This window comes from Pogona vitticeps, chromosome 1 (assembly GCF_051106095.1).
Source record: "Pogona vitticeps strain Pit_001003342236 chromosome 1, PviZW2.1, whole genome shotgun sequence".
Taxonomy (NCBI): domain Eukaryota; kingdom Metazoa; phylum Chordata; class Lepidosauria; order Squamata; family Agamidae; genus Pogona; species Pogona vitticeps.
This window is the reverse complement of record NC_135783.1, coordinates 267,971,330-267,996,094: the sequence shown is the minus strand read 5'-3', so window position 1 is coordinate 267,996,094 and position 24,765 is coordinate 267,971,330. Positions and strand designations below refer to the sequence as shown.

The 24,765-nt window shown below is 37.5% G+C and overlaps 1 protein-coding gene across 8 annotated transcripts in view; it reads right to left on the bottom strand.

The window, feature by feature from the left end:
• Window positions 1–1,138: 1,138 nt before the first annotated feature.
• Window positions 1,139–24,765, bottom strand: part of FAR1 (fatty acyl-CoA reductase 1) — a 55,430-nt gene continuing 31,803 nt past the window's right edge. For 3 of the 8 annotated variants that reach the window (XM_020797185.3, XM_020797186.3, XM_020797180.3), the window contains exons 5-12: window positions 24,471–24,648; window positions 17,081–17,125; window positions 16,867–16,994; window positions 15,057–15,124; window positions 12,824–12,995; window positions 8,617–8,746; window positions 7,516–7,643; window positions 1,139–5,894 (exon numbers count right to left, since the gene is read on the bottom strand). In XM_020797185.3, coding sequence (XP_020652844.1) covers window positions 5,732–5,894; window positions 7,516–7,643; window positions 8,617–8,746; window positions 12,824–12,995; window positions 15,057–15,124; window positions 16,867–16,994; window positions 17,081–17,125; window positions 24,471–24,648 — 1,012 coding nt within the window. In that variant the 3' untranslated portion in view covers window positions 1,139–5,731. Of the gene's footprint in view, window positions 5,895–7,515; window positions 7,644–8,616; window positions 8,747–12,349; window positions 12,522–12,823; window positions 12,996–15,056; window positions 15,125–16,866; window positions 16,995–17,080; window positions 17,126–24,470; window positions 24,649–24,765 lie in introns of all 8 variants that reach the window. The other 5 variants (XM_078383973.1, XM_078383975.1, XM_020797183.3 and 2 more) reach the window with 3 other exon arrangements.

The window sequence follows — 24,765 nt, the reverse complement described above, 5'->3', positions numbered from 1 at the left end:
AGAGATGGAATGAAGGACAGACGAAAAGGTGAGGACTCTTGGTCAATGTTCTCATAAACCTTATCAGTCTCACGCTGAGGAGACTGTTTTGCTGTTAAATCTAAAGCCTTGGCAATGCATTGGATCATGGTAGAATAGGTTGAAAAGTCAGCAGGAGACGGAGGATTGCCATAATCAATCTCAGAATCTGGGGTATTTGTGTTAGGAGCCGGTTCTAATGGTGCTAAGGACGGAGAGGAATGAATCTGCATCGGGGTCTTCAGACCAGGGTACCAGGTCGTCCTCTAGGTTTTCCTCAGTCAGAGGGATGAGAGGAGAGGGCTGGCACGCTGGAGACAATGGCTTGGGATTTTTGGATTTAGATTATTTTGCCTTTGGTTTAGAAAGTGCAGTCCCATGGGTGCTCTATTTTCTCTTTGACACCTTAGGTCTTGGAGACTATGAGGGCATCGGGAGAGGGGAGACCGTAGAGCGCTGAGTGGACACTGTAGTGTACATAGTGGGAGGTCTAAGAGACTTCTCCCAGAGAGCAGCCCTAAGTTTAAATTCTCTGAGTTTAAGTGCCTGTCTGGTGAAGTTTTTGCAGTGATTGCAAGTTTCAGGACGATGAGATTCCCCTAAACATATCAGGCAAAGTCTGTGTTCATCCAAAGTGGGGATCTTCTTATCACAGGAGGGGCAAGTTTTAAATGAGACTTTAGGGGCCATAAAAGGTGGGAAACGGGGAAAAGGGGGGCGTGGATGGTTTCTAATTAAACTGAACAATCTAGAGGGTTTTTTTAACAAGGAGAAAGGGGAAGAACCAGCGATCGACAATCCGTTTCGTTGTTTTCCACAGTGAAAAGAAGAGAGCTCCTTTGAAAGAGACCGTGCAGCAGTGGAGAGAAAAGGAACTAAGGTAACTGCTAGAACGGGCGGACCACGTGGGGTCGGCGGGGCGGTCCTAGCAATCTTGTTAGCTCCAGATATCTGTGGCCTCTGCGCATGCACAGACTTAACCCATTAGTGTGCATTCAAGAGGCCACGAAGAACTTGCAGTTACTCAGTAATTGGAAGGCAGCTCAGTTACATCAGCACTGTGACATTTTAAGATGTCAACATGAAAAGTGGCAACAATTCCAGTTAAATCTTTAATCAATTGTTGGTGCAATCTTTTATTCGTAACTCACACATAACCAGTATTTTGACATTGTTGACATTAATGTTAATACATCTTTTCTTGTTCAGGAGAGAATAAGAAACAAAGTGAGTTTGGGATAGCTACAATACTGAACCATGTTAACTACACGACAGGTATCAAGACAGTCTGTTTAGAAGCCTTTCCTGTTAATACCAAGGGTAAAGTAGTTTGACATGGGTTATCTGAGAACAAGCATGAGGCCTGAATACTAATATGTGATGGTACCTGGAGTCCTTAGTATAGTAATCTTCCTTCAGGTGCTAAGAATTTCAGTTATTTTCTTTTTGACTGAATTATAGTGTAGTTTTTATCTTAAAAGCCGCGACTTAGAAATTTCCTCCTATATGATAAATTTATTTCTGATACTATGTGCTCATGCAAGACTTTCACAAAATGTTTGCATATAATTAGAACTGAAATAGACTCCAGGTGTGATCTAATCCAACCCCTGCTAGTACAGAAAATCCAAAGATAAAGCATCCTTCCCATATAGCCATCTAATTACTGTTTTAAAGCCTTCAGCAAAGGAGAGTCCAGTATATTCTGAGCTGGCAGTTGCATTGCTGAACAGATGATACCATGAGGAAGTTGTCCCTAATGTTTAGTCAAAATCTCCTTTCTTACAATTTGATTCCAATTAAGTTCTCACACTCCAAAGAAAACAAGACTGCACCATCTTTTGCATGGTAGTAATATTAAACATTTGAAGTATATCACCTCTCAATCTTCACAGAGAGAAGCATACAACTTCATACATTCCTCACAGGCTCAGTTTCCATATCTTTCAACATTTGCCCTCCTATTCTGGACATGTTCTGACTTGTCAATACCCTTATGCTCTTGGTGCAGAGAACTGGATAAAGTATTCCAAGTGGAAACTGATAAAAGGATGGTAGAGAAGTACTATTACTTCTCTTAATCTGGACATAATTCTATTAATACACTTATTAATGATCTTTTTCTCAGTCACTGCTCTGTGACTATGAAACATAATTCTAAAAGAACTTTACTAGTATTTTCCTGTTCCATCCCAGAGGGAAAACTGCAAAACCTTTCTGTAGAAAAGTGTCTTCTACTTTAATAACATGATATACAATAGGCATATTACATATTTGTCTGCTTTTAATTCTATGTGATCAAGGGCTGGTGATAACTGAAGAATCCTGCCATCATATATCCCATTCCATGGCATGTAAACATGATCACTTGATGCAGATGACTTAACTGTTTCATTTCTGTCCATTATATTACTTTAAATTTGGACAATCAGATATAAAGCCTTCACATATCAGACCATATAAAGTAGTTCTATACCATCATAATTTAAAGCAAAAGATTAACTGTGAGTAGGATAACAAGATAATGCAGAACAGTAGAAAATGCTTGATTCATTCATGAATCAAAATCTAACCCTTGGTCAGTCTGGTTGCTTGCATTTTAACAACAAGGAAGAAGTGGCGGTTTCTGCTAATTTTAATACTACAAGTTAAGTTGAAGTATCTAAGAGAAAATGACTGCACCTCTTTTTTTGAGCCCTACAGGACCTGAATATGGCACACAGCAGTTACACATTTTTTGTGCAAAGCTATCATATATTAAGACTGACATTGCACCTTACTCTTACCGCAGAAGATTTAAAAAGATTAAATAAATTGAATTTGTTGCACGTAAAGGTCTAAAATTTTCTGAAACAAAGTAAGTGCTAAAGAAATATGTTGTTCTATAGGTTTTTACCAGATGTTGGTACCAATTAACTCACTGGGACTTACTTTGAATAAAAATGCACAGAATTATCCTTTATGCAGTAAGGTAACAATTACATTGTAATTGGTTAACTTTTTCCACTTGCTTAAGAAATATAATAGTTACACTGGCACTGATTTTATCATTTCAAGATGGAAATTAAAAAACACCTGTTGAGCTTAACAAGAAAAACTGGCCATGATATATAGGTTGCTTTTCTTGTGTAGAATACTAAAAACACTTAGAAAAGTCTTACTGCTATCTATTCAAAGTACAGAACATATTAATGTCTACTTCAAAGCATATGATGTTTTCAGTTAAAATTTCTGGGCAATTAAAATAAACTTGATGAATTCAACAAAGATCATATTCAGGCTTATTTTTATTTTTGGTTTACAAACAAAGGCACCCAATATTTCTAGTTTATAAAAAGCTTACGATTTAAAATTTTCTTGCCAGAATGTTCCTATAGAAGAAAACTCCATTGTAAAGTTCTTCCTATGGTCCCAAATTTTAAATTCCGGCACTCCTACTAAGTGATCTTCTGAATGTTCTTCCTTCATTTATGACTGACAGATTCTTAAAACCAATGAGACTTCTTAGACTAACACTCATATATATGGATAGTACAGTATTCAAAATTAAGAAGTCTGAAAAACATACTTGCAACATTATTATGACTAGCAACACTTGCTAGATTTAAGAAAATGCCTTCAGCAGCCAGATCTGTGTGGAACTCTAGAAATTTTTGTGATACAGCATGTTGTTGTTGCACAAGAACATTAGGCAACCATTCATACTGAACTAATATCTTAGGAATCCATTAGTTAATCATCAGATATATTTTGGTATTATGGACAGTAGCAGTGTTTTCTCAGCTGCATTTATTTAAGTGGATAGCAAGTATTTGTTTCATAAAAACAAGGTATAGAGCTAAAAACGACTGCCTAAAATGAAAATCTAAGCTTTTTTGTAATTGTTTCTCTCACCAAGTTCACACACATGTATACGCACACAAACACATATACACACATTCCATGGTAGCTTCTTGGGTTCCAGGCATCTTGTGCAAAATTAAGTCCACAACATGCCAAATGTCAAGTTTCAAGTCAGGGAGCAGCTGTAACAACATATAGTAGGAATATTGCAGTCAAGTGAAAAAAAAAACACAGAACCCACAATTTATTATATTTCTACCAGTGTCACACCAGTCTCACACACTTCTTAATGGTGTGGTCCTTGACCATGTAACATTTTGTATCTCTGGAAAGATTATACACTTTTTTTAAATTACACCATACAGTTAAGCACTTCAGAGAATCATCAACAATGAGGTTCTCTCTCTAAAGTCAAATGCAACCTTGCAGGACAGATTTCCAGAGTTGCAAAAGCAGCTTTGCCTGTGGAACTAGAATGACATATGCCTTGTGTAAAACATTTGTATGATTCATCAAGGATTTGTTCACAATTAACTTAGGCATATTAATTTTTTAAAAGGCGTGGTACAAGTTAGTTGGTTTACTCCTGTGTCAAACAGATGTATGTGGTCAATTCTATATAAAAATTCCACTAATGTTAACACAGAATTTTTTTATAGCTCAGCTTTAAATGGCTATTTTAAAGTATTATGGCCAAAATCTTATTTTGCATGCAAGGCCAATCATACCCCATTTCCCTTTCTCCAGCAGCCTATCCTTCAGGCAAACTACCCAGTTCCATTCCTGATGAGGTAATACAAAGGACAGTACACAAAAGAAAAAAAGACTTGCACGACTGCCTTTCCACTCTGCATTTTCCCAGCATGATTCTGGCCTATTTCTATCAAGCCTATCTTTTAGCAAGGAATTTTGTAAATGCATTTTTCCTGCCAAATCAAACCATGCAGGGAAGCATATTTCGCTTAGTGAAGGTGTAAAATTTCTTAAACAATTTGATGTTCTGAATCTCAGTTTTTAAAGTTCCTGATTTCTTTGCCATTTTTGAAAAATTCTCATTATCTGTAATGGCATATTTCCCTTGCCTGTATCTTTAACGGATCTGACCATTTCTTGATCATACAAGCAGATCCTTTACATCTTCAATTTGGGGGAGTATAAAAAGCATTTGTGAGGAGGGATGAGGGGGGATGTTCAGCTGCGTATTCTGATGCTGCATGGACATACACTGTGGTCAGGCTAATTAGTTCAATTTCCTATGAGCCAATCTGGGTCAGTAGGTGTATTTTCAAGAGTAGATCAAACAAATTATTATTATGGTTAACATCTTTTGGTAATCTTAATTACATCCTTCAAATCACTAAGAAGGAAGTGAGAAAAATATGATAAAGAGAATGAACAACTTACAATAATTTACAAAGACTTATCTCTCATAAGATTAATCAGACAAACTCATCGCAATTTAAAAGGTTCAAATAAATAGATCTACCATCTAAGCCAGTAATTTGTTCACCTTAACTAAATGCGCTTATTTGCAATAAAAATTAAGTTTACTATGTTAAGGCAGATTTTAATTCAATGCATTCCAGAATTGCACAGTTACACTGGTCAGTGGCCTAAAGGGTTTCCTCATACATAGATAGTGAATCTGTCTGGATATTTAACCTACATATTTGTCTAATGACAAAATGATCCAGTACCAGCCATATAATCTTCACAGAAATACACAATTAAGCATCACATGTACTGTATTTCACAATCCAGATCTAATAGTTTGTGTTTTTACAAAAGACAAGATGAGTAGGTACATTATACGGCTTTGTGCCATTAGACCACCATGTGCATAGATGTCCTAATGCTAGAACTGTCATCTTCAGTATCTCATAGTGCTGGATGCTCTGAAGTAAGAGAGGAACTTGTAACACAGGCTGACAACAAAATACCAGATGTTTCTTGCCATTTGTGACCTTGCAATGAAAATACGCCAGATGAGGATCACAAGCACAGTATTGAAGCCGTAACGTATGTTCCTTAGCCTAGAAAAGAATCAGATGCAAAGAAGGTGAAAAAATGATGTAGCAGATAAGAATATAGATAAGAATACAAACCTTTTAAGAAATTTGCTCTGTGTCCTTTTCATCTTGCCACATGGGAAATTTTATAGTACAGTACTGGCCATGAAAGATATAGTTACAAAGTGAGAGGCCTAACAAACCAGCTACGTCTGCATAGTCTGAATTATGCAACAAACAAATACACTGCATGTTCCAATATATTTCCTGATGAACAGGAATTTATGTTCATGTTTGTCACAGAAGTTATTCACCACCCATAGATGTTTTAGTGTAGCTTAACTGCCTGCGTTTGCAATGTTTCCATCATGATTACAGGTAGAGATTTATATCTAATAGGCAAGGAGCTTAATGTTTACTCAAAAAATATGACTTCTTCCATTCTTAGCAAGAAGGCCACAGACTAATAGTTTCTGACACCAACAGAAACAAATGCATTAACAGACTGAGTAACTACCATGCCACTTATCAATACACAGCCGATCCACCATGTTTAAAGAAGTAGAAATGCTCCAAGTGGCTTTCACTACCAACCTTCTGCTGAAATATGGTTTTGGGAAAGCACATCTGATACAGATGCCAGAAAGTGGATGATACTGAGATTAATATTTTAAACTGCTGCAAGCATTTTGAATATTTTCAGAAAGACATTTGCCATCACCTGTCCCTCTGGAGGAATATATGGCTGATAGAGGACTGAGCCTGGAAGATACCTAGCAGGATTAGAATCACAGAATAATTAAGTTGGAAGGGGCCTATAAGATCATCAAGTCCAATTCCTTGCTCAATGAAGGAATCCAAGTCAAAGCAAATCTGGCAGACGGTTGTCCAATTTTCTCTTGAAGGCTTCCAGCATTGGGGCACTCACCACTTTCCAAGGTAATTGGTTCCACTGCTATACTACTTTAACAGTTAAGACGTTTTTCCTGATATTCAGCCTAAATCTGGTTTCCTGTAGCTTGAACTCATTATTACATGCCCTGGACTCTGGGAAGATCAAGAATAAATCCTGCCTCTCCTCTGTACTACATTTCAAGTATTTGAAAAATGCTATCTTATCTCCCCTCAATCTTCTTTTCTCAAGTCTAAACATGCCCAGTTCTTTTAGCCTTTAGTCCCCTGATCATCCTAGTTGCCCTCCTCTGAATTTGCTCCAGTTTCTTGGCATCCTTAAAGTGTACCTTAAGAAGGACACAGTACTTGAGATGAGGCCTAACCAGTGCTGAATAGAGGGGAACTAGTACCTCATGGGATCTGGAGACTACACTTCGGTTAATGCATCCTAAAATAGTATTTGTCTTTTTTGCAGCCACATCACACTCTTGGCTCATTTTTCAGCCTTTGATCTACAACAATTCCAAGATCTTTCTCACTCATAGTATTACTCATCCAAGTATCCCACAACTTGCAACTATTTTCTGGCAATTACTTGTCAATTTATTTCCTAAGAGGAATACTAGTAGGCTCTAGAATGTGCCGTTCCATTGTTGACAGGCAAGAAAAATTCACACTAGTATGCTTTTTTTCACAATGGCCAAGCAAAGTGCATATAAGGTTAGAGAATAAAGATACAAAATATACATACTTGTTCAGGTGTTTCCGAGCTGCAGGAAGTCCTGACATTTCCTCATTTAGTACATATTTTTTAGTGCCCATGCAATAGTTTTCCATGTATTCTGCCCAGTGTAATTGTCGAACATCAAAATTAAATGCCTGCAATTAGTATTAAAATTTTAAAAAGCAACATAGTTTTTAAGTTCAAGAGCACAATAGATGACATTTATTTCTCAGTGACACATAAAAATCATATTCATTGCCACAACTAATCCATAGTACCTAATCTAAATAGCAGTATTAGGAAACCCATTTATTCAAGATAAGGAGAGAGAATGAATCTTAAACCTATCTGCATTAGTTAAACATACTGGAAAACCTACTCCAGACAAAGTTTCTAGAGTTAAGTCAGTTTTGGAAAAAGGAGAATACAGTCAAGGTATTAAAGGTAGGGATGAGCAAGGGAAAGCCTGGGGCCACATGCAGGTCCAAGTCCATTACACTCCTTTACTCGCTGCCGAATGTTTCCTGTCAGCAAACTGAACTAAAATACAATAAAATAAAGCTTTCAGGAGCATTGATTCACCTCCTAGTGTTTACATAACAAATACCAGTTGTTTATTGTCCCTCCACCATTTTTGGCAGTCCATCTAGCCTTCAAAGGATCTCAAGGACAGAAAAAGGAGCCTCAGTGGTGCAGTGGTTAAAACGCTGTACTGCAGCTAAAAAAACTGTGCTCACAACCTGGGGTTCAAATCCCAGGTAGCCGGCTCAAGGCTGACTCAGCCTTCCATCCTTCCAAGGTCGGTAAAATGAGTACCCAGCTTGCTGGGGGGGCAATGTGTAGCCTGTATAATTAAATTGTAAACCGCCCGGAGAGTGCTTGTAGCGCTATGGGGCGGTATATAAGTCCAATAAATAAATAAATAAATAAATAAATAAAAAACGAGGCCTTCAACCCTGCAAAGTTGCCCACCACTCCACTAGAGAGCGCATTATCGTACTGCTTTATCTTCTCACTGTTACTTATTTTAAGCCTGCTTTCATTCTATTCCTTTTTTGAAATGTTTTACATATTACTGTTATGCATATAGTATTTAAGCAAAGTAAAACCAACATAAACATTACTTGCCTTTTTGTCTTCAGGGCCCAACTGGTTCATAAGCATATTTACGTTGTCTGTGTTCCAGTCCCAAGAATTACTAGTGAAGTACTCTAATAGCATCATAACCTTGTGAAGACGTGTTATTGTTTTCATCATCCTATAGTCCAGGGAAATATGTTATTCAAGGAGATGACATGCAGAAGCTACACATAAGTAAACTGCCCACACAGAGTACAGTATTTAAATGCAGGACTATGCAATGTGCTTATAATTCAAATGCATTCAAATAGATTCAGTATAACTAGAATATTTCTGCATAACAGTTTCAACATTTTGAAACAAGTCAACAATGGCATGCTTATACTTACTGTAAAGCTAGATTTTACACATAGATTTAGAAGCATTTAGTATGGAGGGAGATGAGGAGCTGAAAAAGGAAGGATAGGAATCAAACTAAGTAGTCTTCACTGCAAGGTGAAAAAGTATATTAAAAAATATATCCATTAGCATTCTGGCTTGACTGAAGCATAACCTCAGTCTCTAAATAAATTATAAGGGTTAGGGACATATGCTCTCTCTTTCTCTCTGTTCTCCCTCCCAAATCCTGGGAAAATCTGAAGACAGTTTCATCAAAGGGCAAATTCCTATGAAATACTATAATCCACACATAATTCACATGGAAGAGACTCATGTGAGGATCATTTGTAGTCTTATGACACAGAAGAAAATTATGAACATGTCTTTCTTAGAAAACCATTTTTTTCCTTTTCCTGGATAATCACTGTTTTTCTCTTTTTCAGATAATCACCTGCTACACTAACACAGTGCACTGCACCAGTTTAAATGCTTACTACTTAAAATATGCAGAAATATTCTATCAGTATTCATTGCTTAGCCAGGGGAACAACAAGTACCTGGGATTAATAAAGTGAATTCCATTATCAGAATCAAGTTGGAAAGCAGCTTTAAAATAATATTACTATGAATGAATTTGAATCCAGCAAAAACATGTAGGAAAAATTACTTCTGCTGTACATCGCCTTATTGCAACAAGTCAATAGCAACTCATTCTATTGGTCCTGGCGGCCTACAGTCCAAATGAAACAACTATTCTACACAACTGTTTCCAACCTGATCCTTATAGAGAAAGACGTGGATTATAAAGAGCAGGGAAAATGAAAAGTATAGTAATGAAGAGAAAAGAAGATCAGCATCAATATGAACCAGTTTGGGGAAAGTTAAGGTTTTCAGTACATAAATCATAGTAACTCCTTTAGAGTAAACAGAATGGGCAAATTCTAAGCTAAATAATTACACTGAAGTTTAAAGAAATAAAGTACAATTGACAGACAGCTATTAAAAAGAAGAGATACATCCTAAATACAAACTAGCCATGAAAAAGATAATACAAAGTAAATGAAACTATACAATTTTTTTGCTAAAATAGTTTTTGATGCATTTCTTCTAAGTACCTGAACAATATTTGAGCTGCATCAATGGAAAATGTACGTCTCACCCATATTATGAAGAGCTCAGATACAGCTCTTTCTTCCAAACATTCATAAACATAAAATTCAGCAGAACAGAAAATACTGAATATAAACAAGCATTTTTACAATAAGAAGTTAATTGCATTCAAATATAGCTCAGTTTATAAAAAGTGTGCTTAGTAAGGGCTACTTTCTTATTCCTTATGTAAATGAACAATTCTCAGGCAACAGCTGTACATTTTATCTTATCTGACCCTCATTTCAATATGTGCAGTGAAGCAGACAATAGCAATAGGAAGATCTCTATTTTGCCTTCTTTCTTCTCTTCTCACAGTCTGCCTGGAAAGTTCTAGGTGATTTCTAGGGCTGAAAATTACAAAAACCCAACCCCTAATAACACTGATTAGGTCACTGTTAGAGGAAACAGCAATTATTTTACATGGACAAAGACAAACAGGAAAGTGTATTCATTTGCCAATAAGGATGACAAATGTCCCTTTAGGAACTGATGATGTAAGAAGTGAGAGAGGAAAGTGAAATTATCCTTTTCAAGTTTCTCTTCATGCAATCAATTCTCACAACCTCAGCTCCTTATGCTGGCTGGTCCACCTGCTAACCTTTACCATTCTTTTGATCCCAGCAAGCATAGTGGAAGCACCAGGAAACTATGATAAACAGGAAAAAATCTTAATATAACTTCTAGTGTAAGTCTGGTGTTTATTACTACGATTAAAATATGAGTACATATGTCTTTCTAGGCAGGCAGCATCTAAAGTATTCCAGTCCTGGTGCCACTGCTGTGTTTGCTGGAATATTTTTTTTTAAAATGAGACTGGCCAGGAAGATGCAAGAAGTAAAAAAAGATAAGGATTTCTTTCTCCTTAATCACTTTTTACATCGTCAGCTCCTCAAGGGACACAGTTGCTGGGTCATATGTCACCCTTAATAGGAACCAATGCTGCTGGCAAGATAGCCCAGGGAGTCAGATACCCGGCTGTAGAGTCAGAGGCTGGGAGTCTGACTCTGTACTCTGCCTCCCAGGAGAAGAGTCAGTCCATATAGCCCTAGGCAAGCTATGTTGTCCCAGAGCACCCCCAGAAGAAGGGAATAGTAAATCACATCTGAGTATTCTACACCTAGGAAATCTTGGAAAAGGTCACTATAGGTTGGGACGAACTTGACAGCATGTGATTATTATTAAAAACTTATGGTAATAGATTGTAAAAACTGGGAAATGATTTCAGACTGTGTTAAATAATGTTCAAATACTATCAGTTCCTGAGCGTAAATAAAATGTTGTTCAGGGGCACAGAATTAAAGAAACTGAAATTAAAGCAAATTCTTGAACACAAAAGTGGTTCTCCATAACTTTATATGCAGTATGGCTGGTTTAAGGAACATAAATATTACAAGTCTGATATGAGCAGCCAGGAAGATGGTATAGAGTCATTTAGCTCCATAAAAAAAGAAATTCTAAATACTTCCTTTTCCTTTCAACTGAAGCATGACAGAAATTGCTGAGACTAGAAGCAATATCAGATTCTGCTAAATAAACTAAACCTTAGGAAGATGTATTGATCTGGTTAGAGGAGTTTGCAGTGTCACATGAACAAGTTTCTCAAGTCAAAGACATAGTAAAATTATGATATTATTTTTAAAAAGAGAATTATTGCTTCCTACTCCTTGCCAAATACTATTTTGACTATGAAAGAACATAAGTTGACATTTTTAATGCTCCATTAGATCTTGATGGTGGTGGTGATAATGGTTGTACAAGCGTTCACATCAATTCTGCAAAAGGAAGCTTTAAAATGGCACAATTTTTATAATTTTTAAATAGAAAGAGTAAATTATATTATGTTGATCAGCTAAAATACTTTTTGCCCACTTAAGAAAAAAGCCAAAAGAATTATAAGCCAAATGATGGTGATATATAATGCGTTGTGACTTGCATCATTTATTTATGTTTTTTAAACTGTTATTGTGACTTTTTGTGTTTCTTCCACTCCATCCATTTCAGCTTATAATTTCAATAACAGTGCCAAGAGTAAGATGGTATCAGAGAGCTTAGTCACTGACAGGGGTTGCTGGAGTCATTATGACAAAGTGAACATCATGCAGTCTCTAAGATCTAAGAAACATCTAGCTCTTTTACTGTTATTGTTGATTCTTCTATTAGTAAATCTAAGATAAAAGCTCATGCCATTGATCTACACCGCCAACAAGCTTCCACCATCTTTCCAGCAAAAAATTAGCCCTTTCTTTCTTACCACGGTTTCTGACCTGTCAACCTGAGAACAACATCGTATAACAACGCAGGAAGTATGTGAGCGACTGTAGTCCAATAATGATGTATAAGAGGGTTGGACTGGAGTTTAATATTGGGACGCCTTACTGCTTGTTCTAAAGGATTCCTCTTGAAAATCAAATTTAGGTAACACTCTGTAGGAAAAATAAGGGTCAAAATGTTTTGAGTAGCTCTTGTTCAAATAATGAATCCACAGTTGGTAGTAAATTCAATCAGCCCTAGCCGCGTGGATAGTTTAGCTATTTAATGTAAGATCCATAGTACATCATTTTCAATGTTGCCAGATACAGAAGACTTGAGTTCAGGCATCTCCTGGGACTGAATGGTTCATTCAACCAAAATTACAAGGAAAGAAAAGTTTAGTTAATGTGTTAATTGTGTAAACATGGTTTTCTAAAAAGCCAAAGGGACACAAGACAGAGCTAGTCACCATTACCTTGGACTTCTTCCAGTAATCCTGAGGTAGGTATCATACAGGAATGCTGGGGCCTTATGGCTTACAGCAATCCAGTAGTGATATAAAAGGTGATTGGAGGTTAGATTTACATTGGGCCGTCTGAAGGCCTGTTCGAGAGGATTCCTCTTGAAAGTGGATATTACATGGTATTCTAAGAAAGAAAAGTTGCGTAACAGCTTTGATAATAACCATGTAAATATAACGGACTTCCATGGCAATCACAACATACGGTACAACACTCACTTAATTAAAACATATACTTCCTAAACATTATCCATTAACTAGTAGTATTAAACATTTATTTAGGTGAATAGTTTGTCACTTTATGAAGACTCTCTCTTTGGTCCTACTTTGTACTGGTAAATTTCCCATCCACTGCGGCTTCCCTTTTCTAATTAATTATTAAAACTGTGAACTCAATTTCAAAAGCTGACATCTACAGTACCATGTGCTACAACCTAATTTAAAATACCTAGTATACTACACTACAAACTTTAATTTACCTTTTAAATTAGTTCAAGTATTGTACCATATTTCCCCCAAAATAAGATAGGGTCTTATATTAATTTTTACTCAAAAAACCACATTTGAGTTTCTTTTCCGGGGGACGTTTTATTTTTTTCATGTAAAACAAACTAAATTTACTCAAATACAGTCATGTCATCTTCTGGTTGCTGCACAATGGTGGAGGGCAGGGTTTCACTTAATTGGGGCTTATTTTGGGGGTAGGGCTTATATTATAAGCATCCTGAAAAATCATACTAGAGCTTATTATCAGATTAGGTCTTATTTTCGGGGAAACAGGGTATGTATTCATGTTAAAAGTAATGATCGTTTTCATTAAAATGCCATTTACATTCCCAGCCTACAGGTGTGGACCAGTAAAGCTCTATTCTCTTAACTTGAATTGGCCAACATAAATTCACCTTTTTCTGCAAAAGAAAATGCTCAAAAACTGACAAGTTATATAATCCACTAAAAAACTCCCATAGAACTCATAGATAAACTGTATGATCTGTATAGACAATGTAATCTTAATGCATTAACTAATACATGTTATATTTACAAAGACTGCGATAAATATTTTGAAAAGATAGGTCAGGCACAGAAGAGGGACAAGCTACAACTGAATTTAATATATAGGGATTTTAAAACCAAACAGACTTGCAATGAAGTATGACAACACTTAGTATATCACATACTCCAAAATGTTGAGATTTTAAAAAAACAAAGCAAAATATTTGTGGGTTTTTCTACAAGTGAGCCCTCCAATTTCAGTAAATCTATTAGCTCATAGGGCTGCCAATCAGATAGGTTTTACACAAAGCTAAGTTTGTATATAATAAATGCAATTATCATGGTTCAGGGAGAAGTAGACTTTTTGGCTAGGAACAAAGAATCAGTTCAAGTTGCTCTTTTTAATTTTATTTTCTTAATTCGTGGAGCAATGCAGGAAGAAAAACATAATTAAACTTTAATAGCCATAGCTTTCTCAATTTTGTGATGCCACTATCTGATATCAACATATATACATTATAGAAGGACCCAGAAATATGTACAGTATATTAAAATATTGTACATAGTGGTGTTGTGTTAGGGGACACAGCAAAAAGATATGTATTAGGTGGAACTGCATGCCAAAATGTGTACATTAGGATAAACACACAAGTTTGCATATGATAGTTTTAACAAATCAATAAATGGGAATAGGGAGGTCTGTCCATCTCTCCTAACACTCTGCCTCCTGCATAGATTCCTGGTCCTATATTTTAGTGTGTTTAAGAATTCTACTGTTTCACTCTAGCTAATAAAAAATAAAAAAATTAAAGATTCATATTGAATTATCACAATGCTCAATTAATAAATTTGCCTTCTTTCACTTTTTGTTCACTAGGCCACCAAGGTGCATTAGTATTTTAAACGTGTGACTATCAAGCTACTCCTCTTCCCTATAATTTAGTCCTATAATGCTGTGAATGGCGAGACTAACATCTATCTACGGAGAGAGCAGATGGGGACATTTATTTGTAATACTGTACTACTTGCATTCAGGATGCAAGGACACAGAGAAGCTCAAAGCAATTACTATTCTATTTCTAAAGGGATTTTTAAAAATGTTTAGATACCTGATACATGAACTTTCTAAAGCTTTACAAAAGAGGTAATTTTAAGAATCATAACAACACTGGAGAGGGGAAAAAACAAGACCTACCAACTTCACCCCAGCGGAAGGGATTCGTGCCACCAGTTGTACAGTTGTATATCATAATATTTCTTGGTCTGGAAAACAAAAAAATGTTGCCCTATCAACTCTTCTCTCAACACAAAAAACAGTTTGCAAGATCAGAAACAAAAGGAATTACACAACAGAAAACTCATCAATTTTAACAGACACAGACAGTAATACAAAGCAGTAGCCAAGCATAAACACCAACTTTAAAGCACCATATTTCAAATGATTTGAGCAGATTAAGAAATTACTCAAATAAGACACAGAATAGAAGTGTCTTTTGTGGGTAAGCCTAATGTCACCCAAGAACTTCCTAGCACTGGACTTTGTTATATGCAGTTTGGACAGTAACACCTGTCTACTCAAAGCACATCCTGGTAATCTCCAAGGTCTTCCAAGAATGAGCCCAAACACAAATGCAACTGAAAAAATGCATCTCTGCTCAAGGCTATTATATCGGTTCCTGAAAGCCAGCAGGAACACATCCATGCAGACTCTAAAGAGGCCTGACGCAAACTTTTATTGTAACAGGCATTTAAACAGGATATTTTCTTCCAGCATATGATATTTTGTCTGCCACATTATTCCCACTGTTTTAGCTATACACACTATTGTCAAGGAACCTGAGTACACTTCTTTACTGCTTTTATCTGAACACTTTCAGCATGTTTTCATTAAATTCAGGAATGCAATCTGGTTGAAAGTCATGTACAACACTCAGCACAAAGACAGGGAGGAATCAACATCAGGTTTTGGCACTCTAGTGATTGTATACTAGTTCTAGGTCACCAGAGGAAAAGGACAACATAACTGTTCAGAAAGCATAATTCCACTCATTACTGATAACCATGATCTGGATTTGCTTCAGCTTTGTATACAGTCTCAATACAGACTCAGGAGACTCACTATTGCTTTTCAATCAAGCAAAGCATGATTAGTATTGCTGGTAACACTTTAAAACTTTCTGTTGATCTCCTCTTCCAACAGCTTTGCAGGAATAATATATATTGGTTTCTGCACTTTCCTGAGCAGGTATGGAAGCACCCTTAAGGATTACTTTTATTTTGATTATTTCTCATCTTACTGGTTCACTTATTTCTCTCATTCAGCTTCTAATTTGGTTGTACAATCCTCTCCTCCACATTCACTGATTTGCTTATCTTCACTGAATTGCCATACAGTATTACTTCACTGCCTACATGATTAAAGTTAAATGGAACCAGTGTGAGTAGAGTATGGCCGCTTTTAGGCTAAGATATCCCTAGGCATCTGGGGTGCTCCATGGGTAGTGGGGAGAAACTCCAGCTGGCCTTTATTGTCATGAAGTTGTGATCAGTATGTGTTGCTTTTAATCTTTCTTATACCCTACCCTGTGTGAAGTATTTCAGAAGACTTTGAAACAATACAATTACAGTGCACATCTACTGTCCATTCTTCTTGAAACCCCTTGGAAGTTGCACACCACAGAGTCTTGTCCTACATTTTAGGTCAGGTAGAGCTGGCCCATGGTTTAAGCACAAGGGAGGATGCCTCCTTCCAAAATGGTAGGAAAGAGCCACTGCCTTACCTGGAACATGAGTTGTCTGTTGGCTAAAAAGAACAGGTTATAATATGGCTGCCTATCCAAGAACATGTGCACAGAAGCTGTGATAATGCAGTCTAGCACAGCAAGATGAAGTTTTAATTTCTTTGTGGCTGTGAGGACAAACAACACTATCACATTTAAAAGCAGAAACCTACAGTGTAATATAATATACACACTGCTTATTTCGTTTAAAAACTGCGTTGTCACCTGTTATACCTATTAACTCCCGAATACCAAGCAGCAGCTATAGTTGTGTTGATGACTACATCTACTGGAATAAGATCTGCCACTGCATTGTTGGAGGCTCGCATTGTTCGAAGAATTCCTTTTCCTGCCTTAAAACAGAAGGCACACAATAAGAAAGTCATTTCAAATCACCTCTGATTTTCACAGAAAACATGTTTATCTGCATATTACTTACAGCAATAAAAAGGCCACTAGGTCCATTAAAGTTATCAATCCAGCCCTATTGGGGGAAAAAGAAGAAGAGTTACAATATTTATTGATTGACATTGCTAAGTTGATGGGGGTAGAGAAACTTCTGAAGGACAGTTACTGAGCAACATTAGTTGAAAGTGACACTAATAGGGGTAATTTAACAAGCAATAACAGTGACACACAATCTAACTCTTATCAGTGCTATGCAGAAGGCAGTGATTAACACTTCTGAATATTTTATAACTATAATAAGAAATTTTAAAGAAGCCTACGAAGAGATATTGCTGGAAGATGAGATTCCAAGGCTGGAAGGCCCTTCTCAACTATTGCAGAACAAGTATAAATAATGCTGTCACTAAAGAAACAATTCAAGCAAAAAGGATGTCTATGAAATTATTTGCACAGAGGCAAAAGGAAAGTCTGATGCTGCATCACAACACTACGATTGCAATACGGAACATAAAAAGCATGAATCAAGGTATGCTCAAAACAAGAATTTGAATGTTTAAACACTGCAATACTTGATATGATTGAACTGAGATAGACAAGTATAGGACATTTTAAATCAGACAATTCCAAAGTCTTGGAAGTGTGATGCTATTTCTTCCATTACATTCAAGAAATCAAAAATTTAAAGCAAATTTTGGGATGTTGAAAGATCAACAGGGAAACATATTATCTGATCATGACAGAATATAGAAATAGAAACAATACACTAAAGAACTATACAGAAGGGATACAAAGATAACAGATTTCTTTGAAGAAGAATTCTGTGATGAAGACGCTAAACACAAAGTACAAGATGCTCTTAAGGCACTTGGAAGAAATAAATCACCAGGAGTAGACACAATATCAATACAACTGTTCCAAGCCATAGAGAATGTACAGTGGTGCCCCGCATGACAACGATAATCTGTCCCATTGAAATCGCTGTTTAGCAAAATTGTCGTCATGCGAAATCTGTTTCCCCACTGGAATGCATTGAAACCCGGTTTAATGCGTTCCAATGGGGAAAAAAACCTCATCGTCCAGCGAAGACTGCCCATAGGAAAGCCATTTTGCGAGCGCCGATCAGCCATAAAAATGGCAGTCCTGCAAAGCATGGGTCCGGAAAACACAGGACAGCCATTTTGTGAAGCCAATCATCAGCTGTAAAAATCGTCATCTTGTGAACAAACAGTTCGCAAAGCACGGACCTAATCAACGTCCAGCGAAAATCCCCCATTGGAATGACTGTTTTGCGAATTGCTAAAGCTATCGCAAAAAGTCATAGTTATGCGGATTTGTCGTTCAGCGGGGTCGTCGTCTTGCAAGGTATCACTGTATCTGTAAAAATTCTAACATCAACCTGCAACCAAATATGGAAAACAAAACACTGCCCCACAGGCTGCAAACATTCAGCAAACATTCCAATTCCCAAGAAAGGAGATGCCAAAGAGTACAGTATGAGGCCATTACATTAATATCCCATGCCAAAAAAAAATGATGCTCAAGGTTTTACAACAAATATTTTTACCACAGATAGAGGAAGAAATGCCAGATGTTCAAACTGGATTCAGAAAAGGAAGAGGCAGTACAGATCATATCACAAAAATATGTTGGCTACTGGAATGTACCAAAGAATTTTAGAAGAAAATCAGCCTAAAATATGTAGATTGCACCAAAGCTTTTGACTTTGTGAATTATGAAAAGCTGCTGCTTATGAACCTTCGTAAGCTGGATGTGGTCAAAGAGGAGATGGCAAGAATAAACACTGACATCTTGGGCGTCAGTGAACTAAAATGGATGGGAATGGGCAAATTCAATTCAGAAAATCGTATATACTATTGTAGGAAAGAATCCTGTAGAAGAAATGGAGTAGCCCTCATAGTCAACAAAAGAGTGGGTAAAGCTGTACTGGGATACAATCTCAAAAATGAGAGAATGATTTCAATATGAATCCAAGGCAGACCTTTCAACATCACAGTAATCCAAGTTAATGCACCAATCACCGATGCTGAAGAGGCTGAATTCGACCAATTCTATGAAGACTTACAACACCTTCTAGAACTGACACCAAAGAAAGATGTTCTTCTCATTATAGGCGATTGGAATGCTCAAGTAGGGAGTCAAGAGATAAAAGGAACAGGAAAGTTTGGCCTTGGAGTTCAAAATGAAGCAGGGCAAAGGCTAATAGAGTTTTGTCAAGAGAACAAGCTGGTCATCACAAACACTCTTTTATTTTTATTTTATTTATTTATTATTCAATTTCTACCCTGCCCCTCTAGACAGAGTCTACTCGGGATGACTTACAAAAAAGAATAAAACATTATAAAATACAATCAAATAAAATCATCAGGTATATATAAATCAATCACATAATTAAATCTGCAAACTAGAAGATCAAGATGGGAGAAAGCTAAAGGAAAAAGAAAATCAGGTGTTGACTGGAGGGAAGGCCTGCCTGAAGAGCCAGGTCTTTAAATGACTCTTAAAAACACCCAGTGAGGGTGCCAGGGTGATTTCTGGCGGCAAGGTGTTCCATAGTCGAGGGGCCACTGCCGAGAAGGCCCGGTTTCTTGTTCTTTCTTTCCAGGCCTCTCTCAGCGTTAGGCCCCTCAGCCGTCTTTCCTGGCTAAAACAAGTGATTCGGGTAGATCTAGGTGGGAAAAGGCGCTTCGCCATGTATCACCATTTTCCAACAATACAAGAGGCGACTCTACACATGGAAATCATTAGATGGGCAATACCGAAACAGGATTGATTATATTCTCTTCAAGCAAAGATGGAGAAGTTCTATATAGTCAGCAAAAACAAGACTTGGAGCTGACTGTGGCTCTGATCATCAGCGTCTCATAGCAAAATTCAAGCTTAAACTGAACAGAGTAGGAAAAACCACTGGGCTAGTCAGGTATAATCTAAACCAAATCCCTTATGAATACACAGTGGAAGTGAAGAACAGATTTAAGGAACTAGATTTGGTAGCCACAGTGCCTGAAGAACTTTGGACGGAGGCTCTTAACATTGTACAGAAGGCAGCAAGAAAAACCACTCCAAAGAAAAGGAAATGCAAGAAAGCAAAGTGGCTGTCCAACGGGGCTTTACAAATAGCAGAGAAGATAAGGGAAACAAAATGCAAGGAAGATGGGGAAAGTTACAGAAAATGGAATGCAGACTTCCAAAGAATAGCAAGGAGAGACAAAAGGGCCTTCTTAAATGAACAGTGCAAAGAAATCGAGGAAAATAATAGAAAGGGAAAGACTAGAGATCTGTTCAGAAAAATTGGAGATATTAGAGGAACATTTCGCGCAAAGATGGACATGACAAAAATAGGAGGGTACTCACAGAAGCAGAAGATATCAAGAAGAGGTGGCAAGAATACACAGAGGAATTATACCAGAAAGATCTGGATGTCCCAGACGACCCAGATAGTGTTGACTTGAGCCAGACATCCTGGAGAGTGAAGTCAAGTGGGCCTTAGAAAGCATGGCTAATAACAAGGCCAGTGGAGGTGATTGGCATTCCAATGGAACTATTTAAAATCTTAAAAGATGACACTGTTAGAGTGCTACACTCAATATGCTAGCAAGTTTAGAAAACTCAGCAGTGGCCAGAGGATTGGAAAAGACCAGTCTACATCCCAATCCCAAAGAAGGGCAGTGCCAAAGAATGCTCCAACTACTGTACAACTGCACTCATTTCACATGCTAGCAAGGTTATGCTCAAAATCCTACAAGGCAGGCTTCAGCAGTATGTGGACTGAGAACTCCAGAAGAACAAGCTGGATTTCGAACGCGCAGAGAAACTAGAGACCAAACTGCTAACACGTGCTGTTTATGGAGAAAGCCAGAGAGTTCCAGAAAAACATCTACCTTCTGCTTCACTGACTACCCAAAAGCCTTTGACTGTGTGGACCACAGCAAACTATGGCAAGTCCTTAAAGAAATGGGAGTCCCTGACCACTTTATCTCCTGAGAAACCTATACGTGGGACAGGAAGCAGCAGTTAGAACTGGATATGGAACAACTGATTGGTTCAAAATTGGGAAAGGAGTACAACAAGGCTGTGTATTGTCCACCGGCTTATTTAACTTATATGCAGAATACATCATGCAAAAGGCTGGACTGGAGGAATCCTATGCCGGAATTAAGATTGCCGGAAGAAATATCAACAACCTCAGATATGATGATACCACTCTGATGGCAGAAGGTGAGGAGGAATTAAATTACCTCATAATGAGGGTGAAAGAGGAGAGTGCAAAAAATGGTCTACCAACATGAATTTGACCAGACTCCAGGAGACAGTGGAAGACAGGAGGACCTGGCATGCTCTGGTCCATGGGGTCACGAAGAGTCGGAACACGAAGAGTGAGTCACAATATCTGACTGTCCTGATGCACAACCTATACCATGGGCAGGACACTTTATAACAGAATGCAGAGAAACAGCATGGTTTCCCACAGGTAAACATATTAGTTAATGGCTGAAATCCTGTTACTTAGCATAGTAAGTTGTAATTAGAGTAAGGCTATTGAAGCAATGGGAATTTGGTGAGCCAACTTCACTGATTCAGTGGGCTTAGTCTACTCATGACTTACTATGCCAAGCAACAGGATTTCAGCTACTGTATGCCCCTCAATCTGTCCACATAAAATCACAGTGAAATTTGATCCAAATGAAGGAGCAGTGAACACTGGTAGAAGAAATATTAATAATTTGGGATATGCAGATGACACTGTATTACTATCAGAAAGCAGCAATGATTTTAAAAGACTTCTGACAAAGGTGAAAGACGTGCAAAAGAAAGACTGCAGCAGAATATTAAGAAACAAAACCATGAACAGAGAAGAATTACATAACTTTATTACTGGTCATGAACAAATTAAAATTATTAAAGATTTTATAAACTTTGGTTCAACCATCAATCCCTGCTGGTTATTATATTTGTTGAATGTATGAATGTATTATTTTTTTTAAAAAATCCTGTTTTGATACTGTACTGTTTATCTTGTTGTTAGCCGCCCAGAGTGGCCTGGTTGCCAGATGGAGCAGGGTATAAATCAAACAAACAAACAAAGACTGCAGAAATTAGATGAAGACTGATACATGGCAGTGGAACTATGAAGGAACTGGAAAAGACTCTAGAGTGTAAGGATGGGTTACTGAAGACCATGACCAAAATCTTATGTACTGATTGCATTCCATGTAAAAGCCAGAAAGTGAAGAAAACTCATTGGGGAAAAAATAGATTCATCTGAAATTTTATTCTAGAAGGAAGCTTTGCAGATACCATGTACCACCAGAATGACAAATAAGTGACTACTAGATAACATCAAGACTGAGCTATCTCTAGAAGCAAAAAATAATTGAACTAATGTGGTGGACACATCGCATGAAGACAATACTCATTAGAAAAGACAATAATGCTGGGGAGAGTTGAAGGCAGCAGGAAAAGAGGAAGACCAAATATGAGATGGATTGTCTCAAAAAACCCCTCACAGCCTTCAGTTTTCAAAAGCTGAGCAAGGCTATTAATGACAGGATCTTCTGGAGGTTACTCATTCACAGTCACCATAAGTCAGAATTGACTTGATGATACAGTGGTGCCCCGCAAGACGATGTTAATTCGTTCTGCGAAAATTGCTGTTTTGCAAAAACACTGTCTTGCGAAACACGGTTTCCCATTGGAATGGGGAAAAATTGTTGTCGTTTTGTGAACATTGCCCATAGGAAAACCGTTTTGCGAAGCACGGATCAGCTGTCAAAATCGCTGTCTTGCAAAAAAAACAGTCCCGAAAACACCCATTTTGTGAAGCGCAGACTCAGCTGTCAAAATCGTCGTCTTGTGAAAAACGCGCCCCCCCCCCCCAAAACCTCTTGTGAAGCACAGACCAAAACATCATCCAGCAAAAATTGCCCACAGGAAACACCGTTTTGCAAAACGCTATAGCGATCACAAAAAATCGTCTAGCGAATATACCGTTTTGCGAGGTAATCGTCTAGCGGGGCACCACTGTACCTAGAAACTGACTTCCCAAACCAACAAGCAAGCAAGGAGTTGATTTGTTAAACTATCAAACAAGCAAGGATTCTGCCTTACTTATGACAAATAAACAAGGCCTAGGAATCCTGATTTAGAAGGGAAAAGCCCAGATTCCTGGTTTGGACAAGACAATTGGACAATGTTTTTTTTGTTTTACTCCTTGCACTAGTGGAAAAAAGCCACACATGTCTGTATTGTTGTTTACTATTCTGTGCAAGTATAGCTACTCTGTAAAACAATCAGCTATTCTGAACTTCTGACAACTGTTCGGAAATTTATCTGTTAAGCATAAATATATTTTGGAGGTTAAAATAATGAGAAGCATTTCTACAAGAATAAGAGTTACAACAAGGGGAATATCTCCCAGTCAAAAGACTACTTAGAAAATATTCTGTTAATGTGTAATACAGTGGTGCCTCGCAAGATGATGTTAATTCGTTCCACGAAAAACGCTGTCTTGCGAAAACATTGTCTTGCGAAACGCGGTTCCCCACTGGAATGCACTGAAATCTATTTAATGTGTTCCAATGGAAAAATTGTCGTCTTGCAAAAATCATCCATAGAAAACATTGTCTTGCAGAATGCGGTTCCCCATTGGAATGCACTGAAATCTATTTACAGTGGACCCTCTACTTACGGAATTAATCCATATTGGAACGGTGGCTGCAGGTCGAAAAGTCTGTAGGTCGAGTCTCCATTGACCTACAATGCATTGAAAACCAATAAATCCGTAACCGGCTGTTTTTGTTCCGTTTTTGTTCCATTTTGTTTTTTTTCTGGTCTGTAGGTCGATTCTCCGGCTGCAAGTCGAACCTAAATTTTGCGGCCAGAGAAGTCTGTAACTCGAAAAGTCTGTAAGTTGAGCCGTCTGTAAGTCGAGGGTCCACTGTAATGCATTCCAATGGGGGGAAATCATCTTGCGAAAATCGTCCATAGAAAACATCGTCTTGCGAAGCGCAACAGCGATCGCAAAAACCAATAATCTTGCGGATTAATCGTCCTGCGAGGCAATCGTCTTGTGAGGCACCACTGTACTATTATCAATGAATAATAATTGCACATTCATTGCCACTGGAACATAAACCAAAAGCATGATTTTCTTATGGCACAGGACTATAATTCTTTAGAAGAATTCAACTGTATCATTAGTCAATATTGGTCTATATCCATCAATTCCACAACTTTCCTTTGCACCAAATTTTATAACATGGCATGGGCTTATTGAGATATGGTGCTCCACTTTTCACACAATTTGACATTTATCTACCAATACAGACAGCTGAAAATTCAATAGTAGTTAAGCACCAAGAATATCACCATGTGGTTCTAAAAGTTAATAAAAACCTACTTACTGGGAAAGGTTCCTTCCAGCTGGCACCCACAATTGATGGCCTTATGATGGCTACATTTAATTTTGAACCTTCCTGGTGTACAATGTATTCTGCTAAGGCTTTCGTATAGGTGTAAGTATTAGGTCTGTCTCCTAATAGTTTTGGTGTAATATCATTCACTAGGCTGTCATCCATCCACCTAAAGAAATAAAGTATTTATTAATTAATATCCTGCATAGCTACTCTAACTCACAATATCTAAAATGATGGGAGTTTTTTTTACTCACATATTTAAAAACAAAAACAAAAACACATT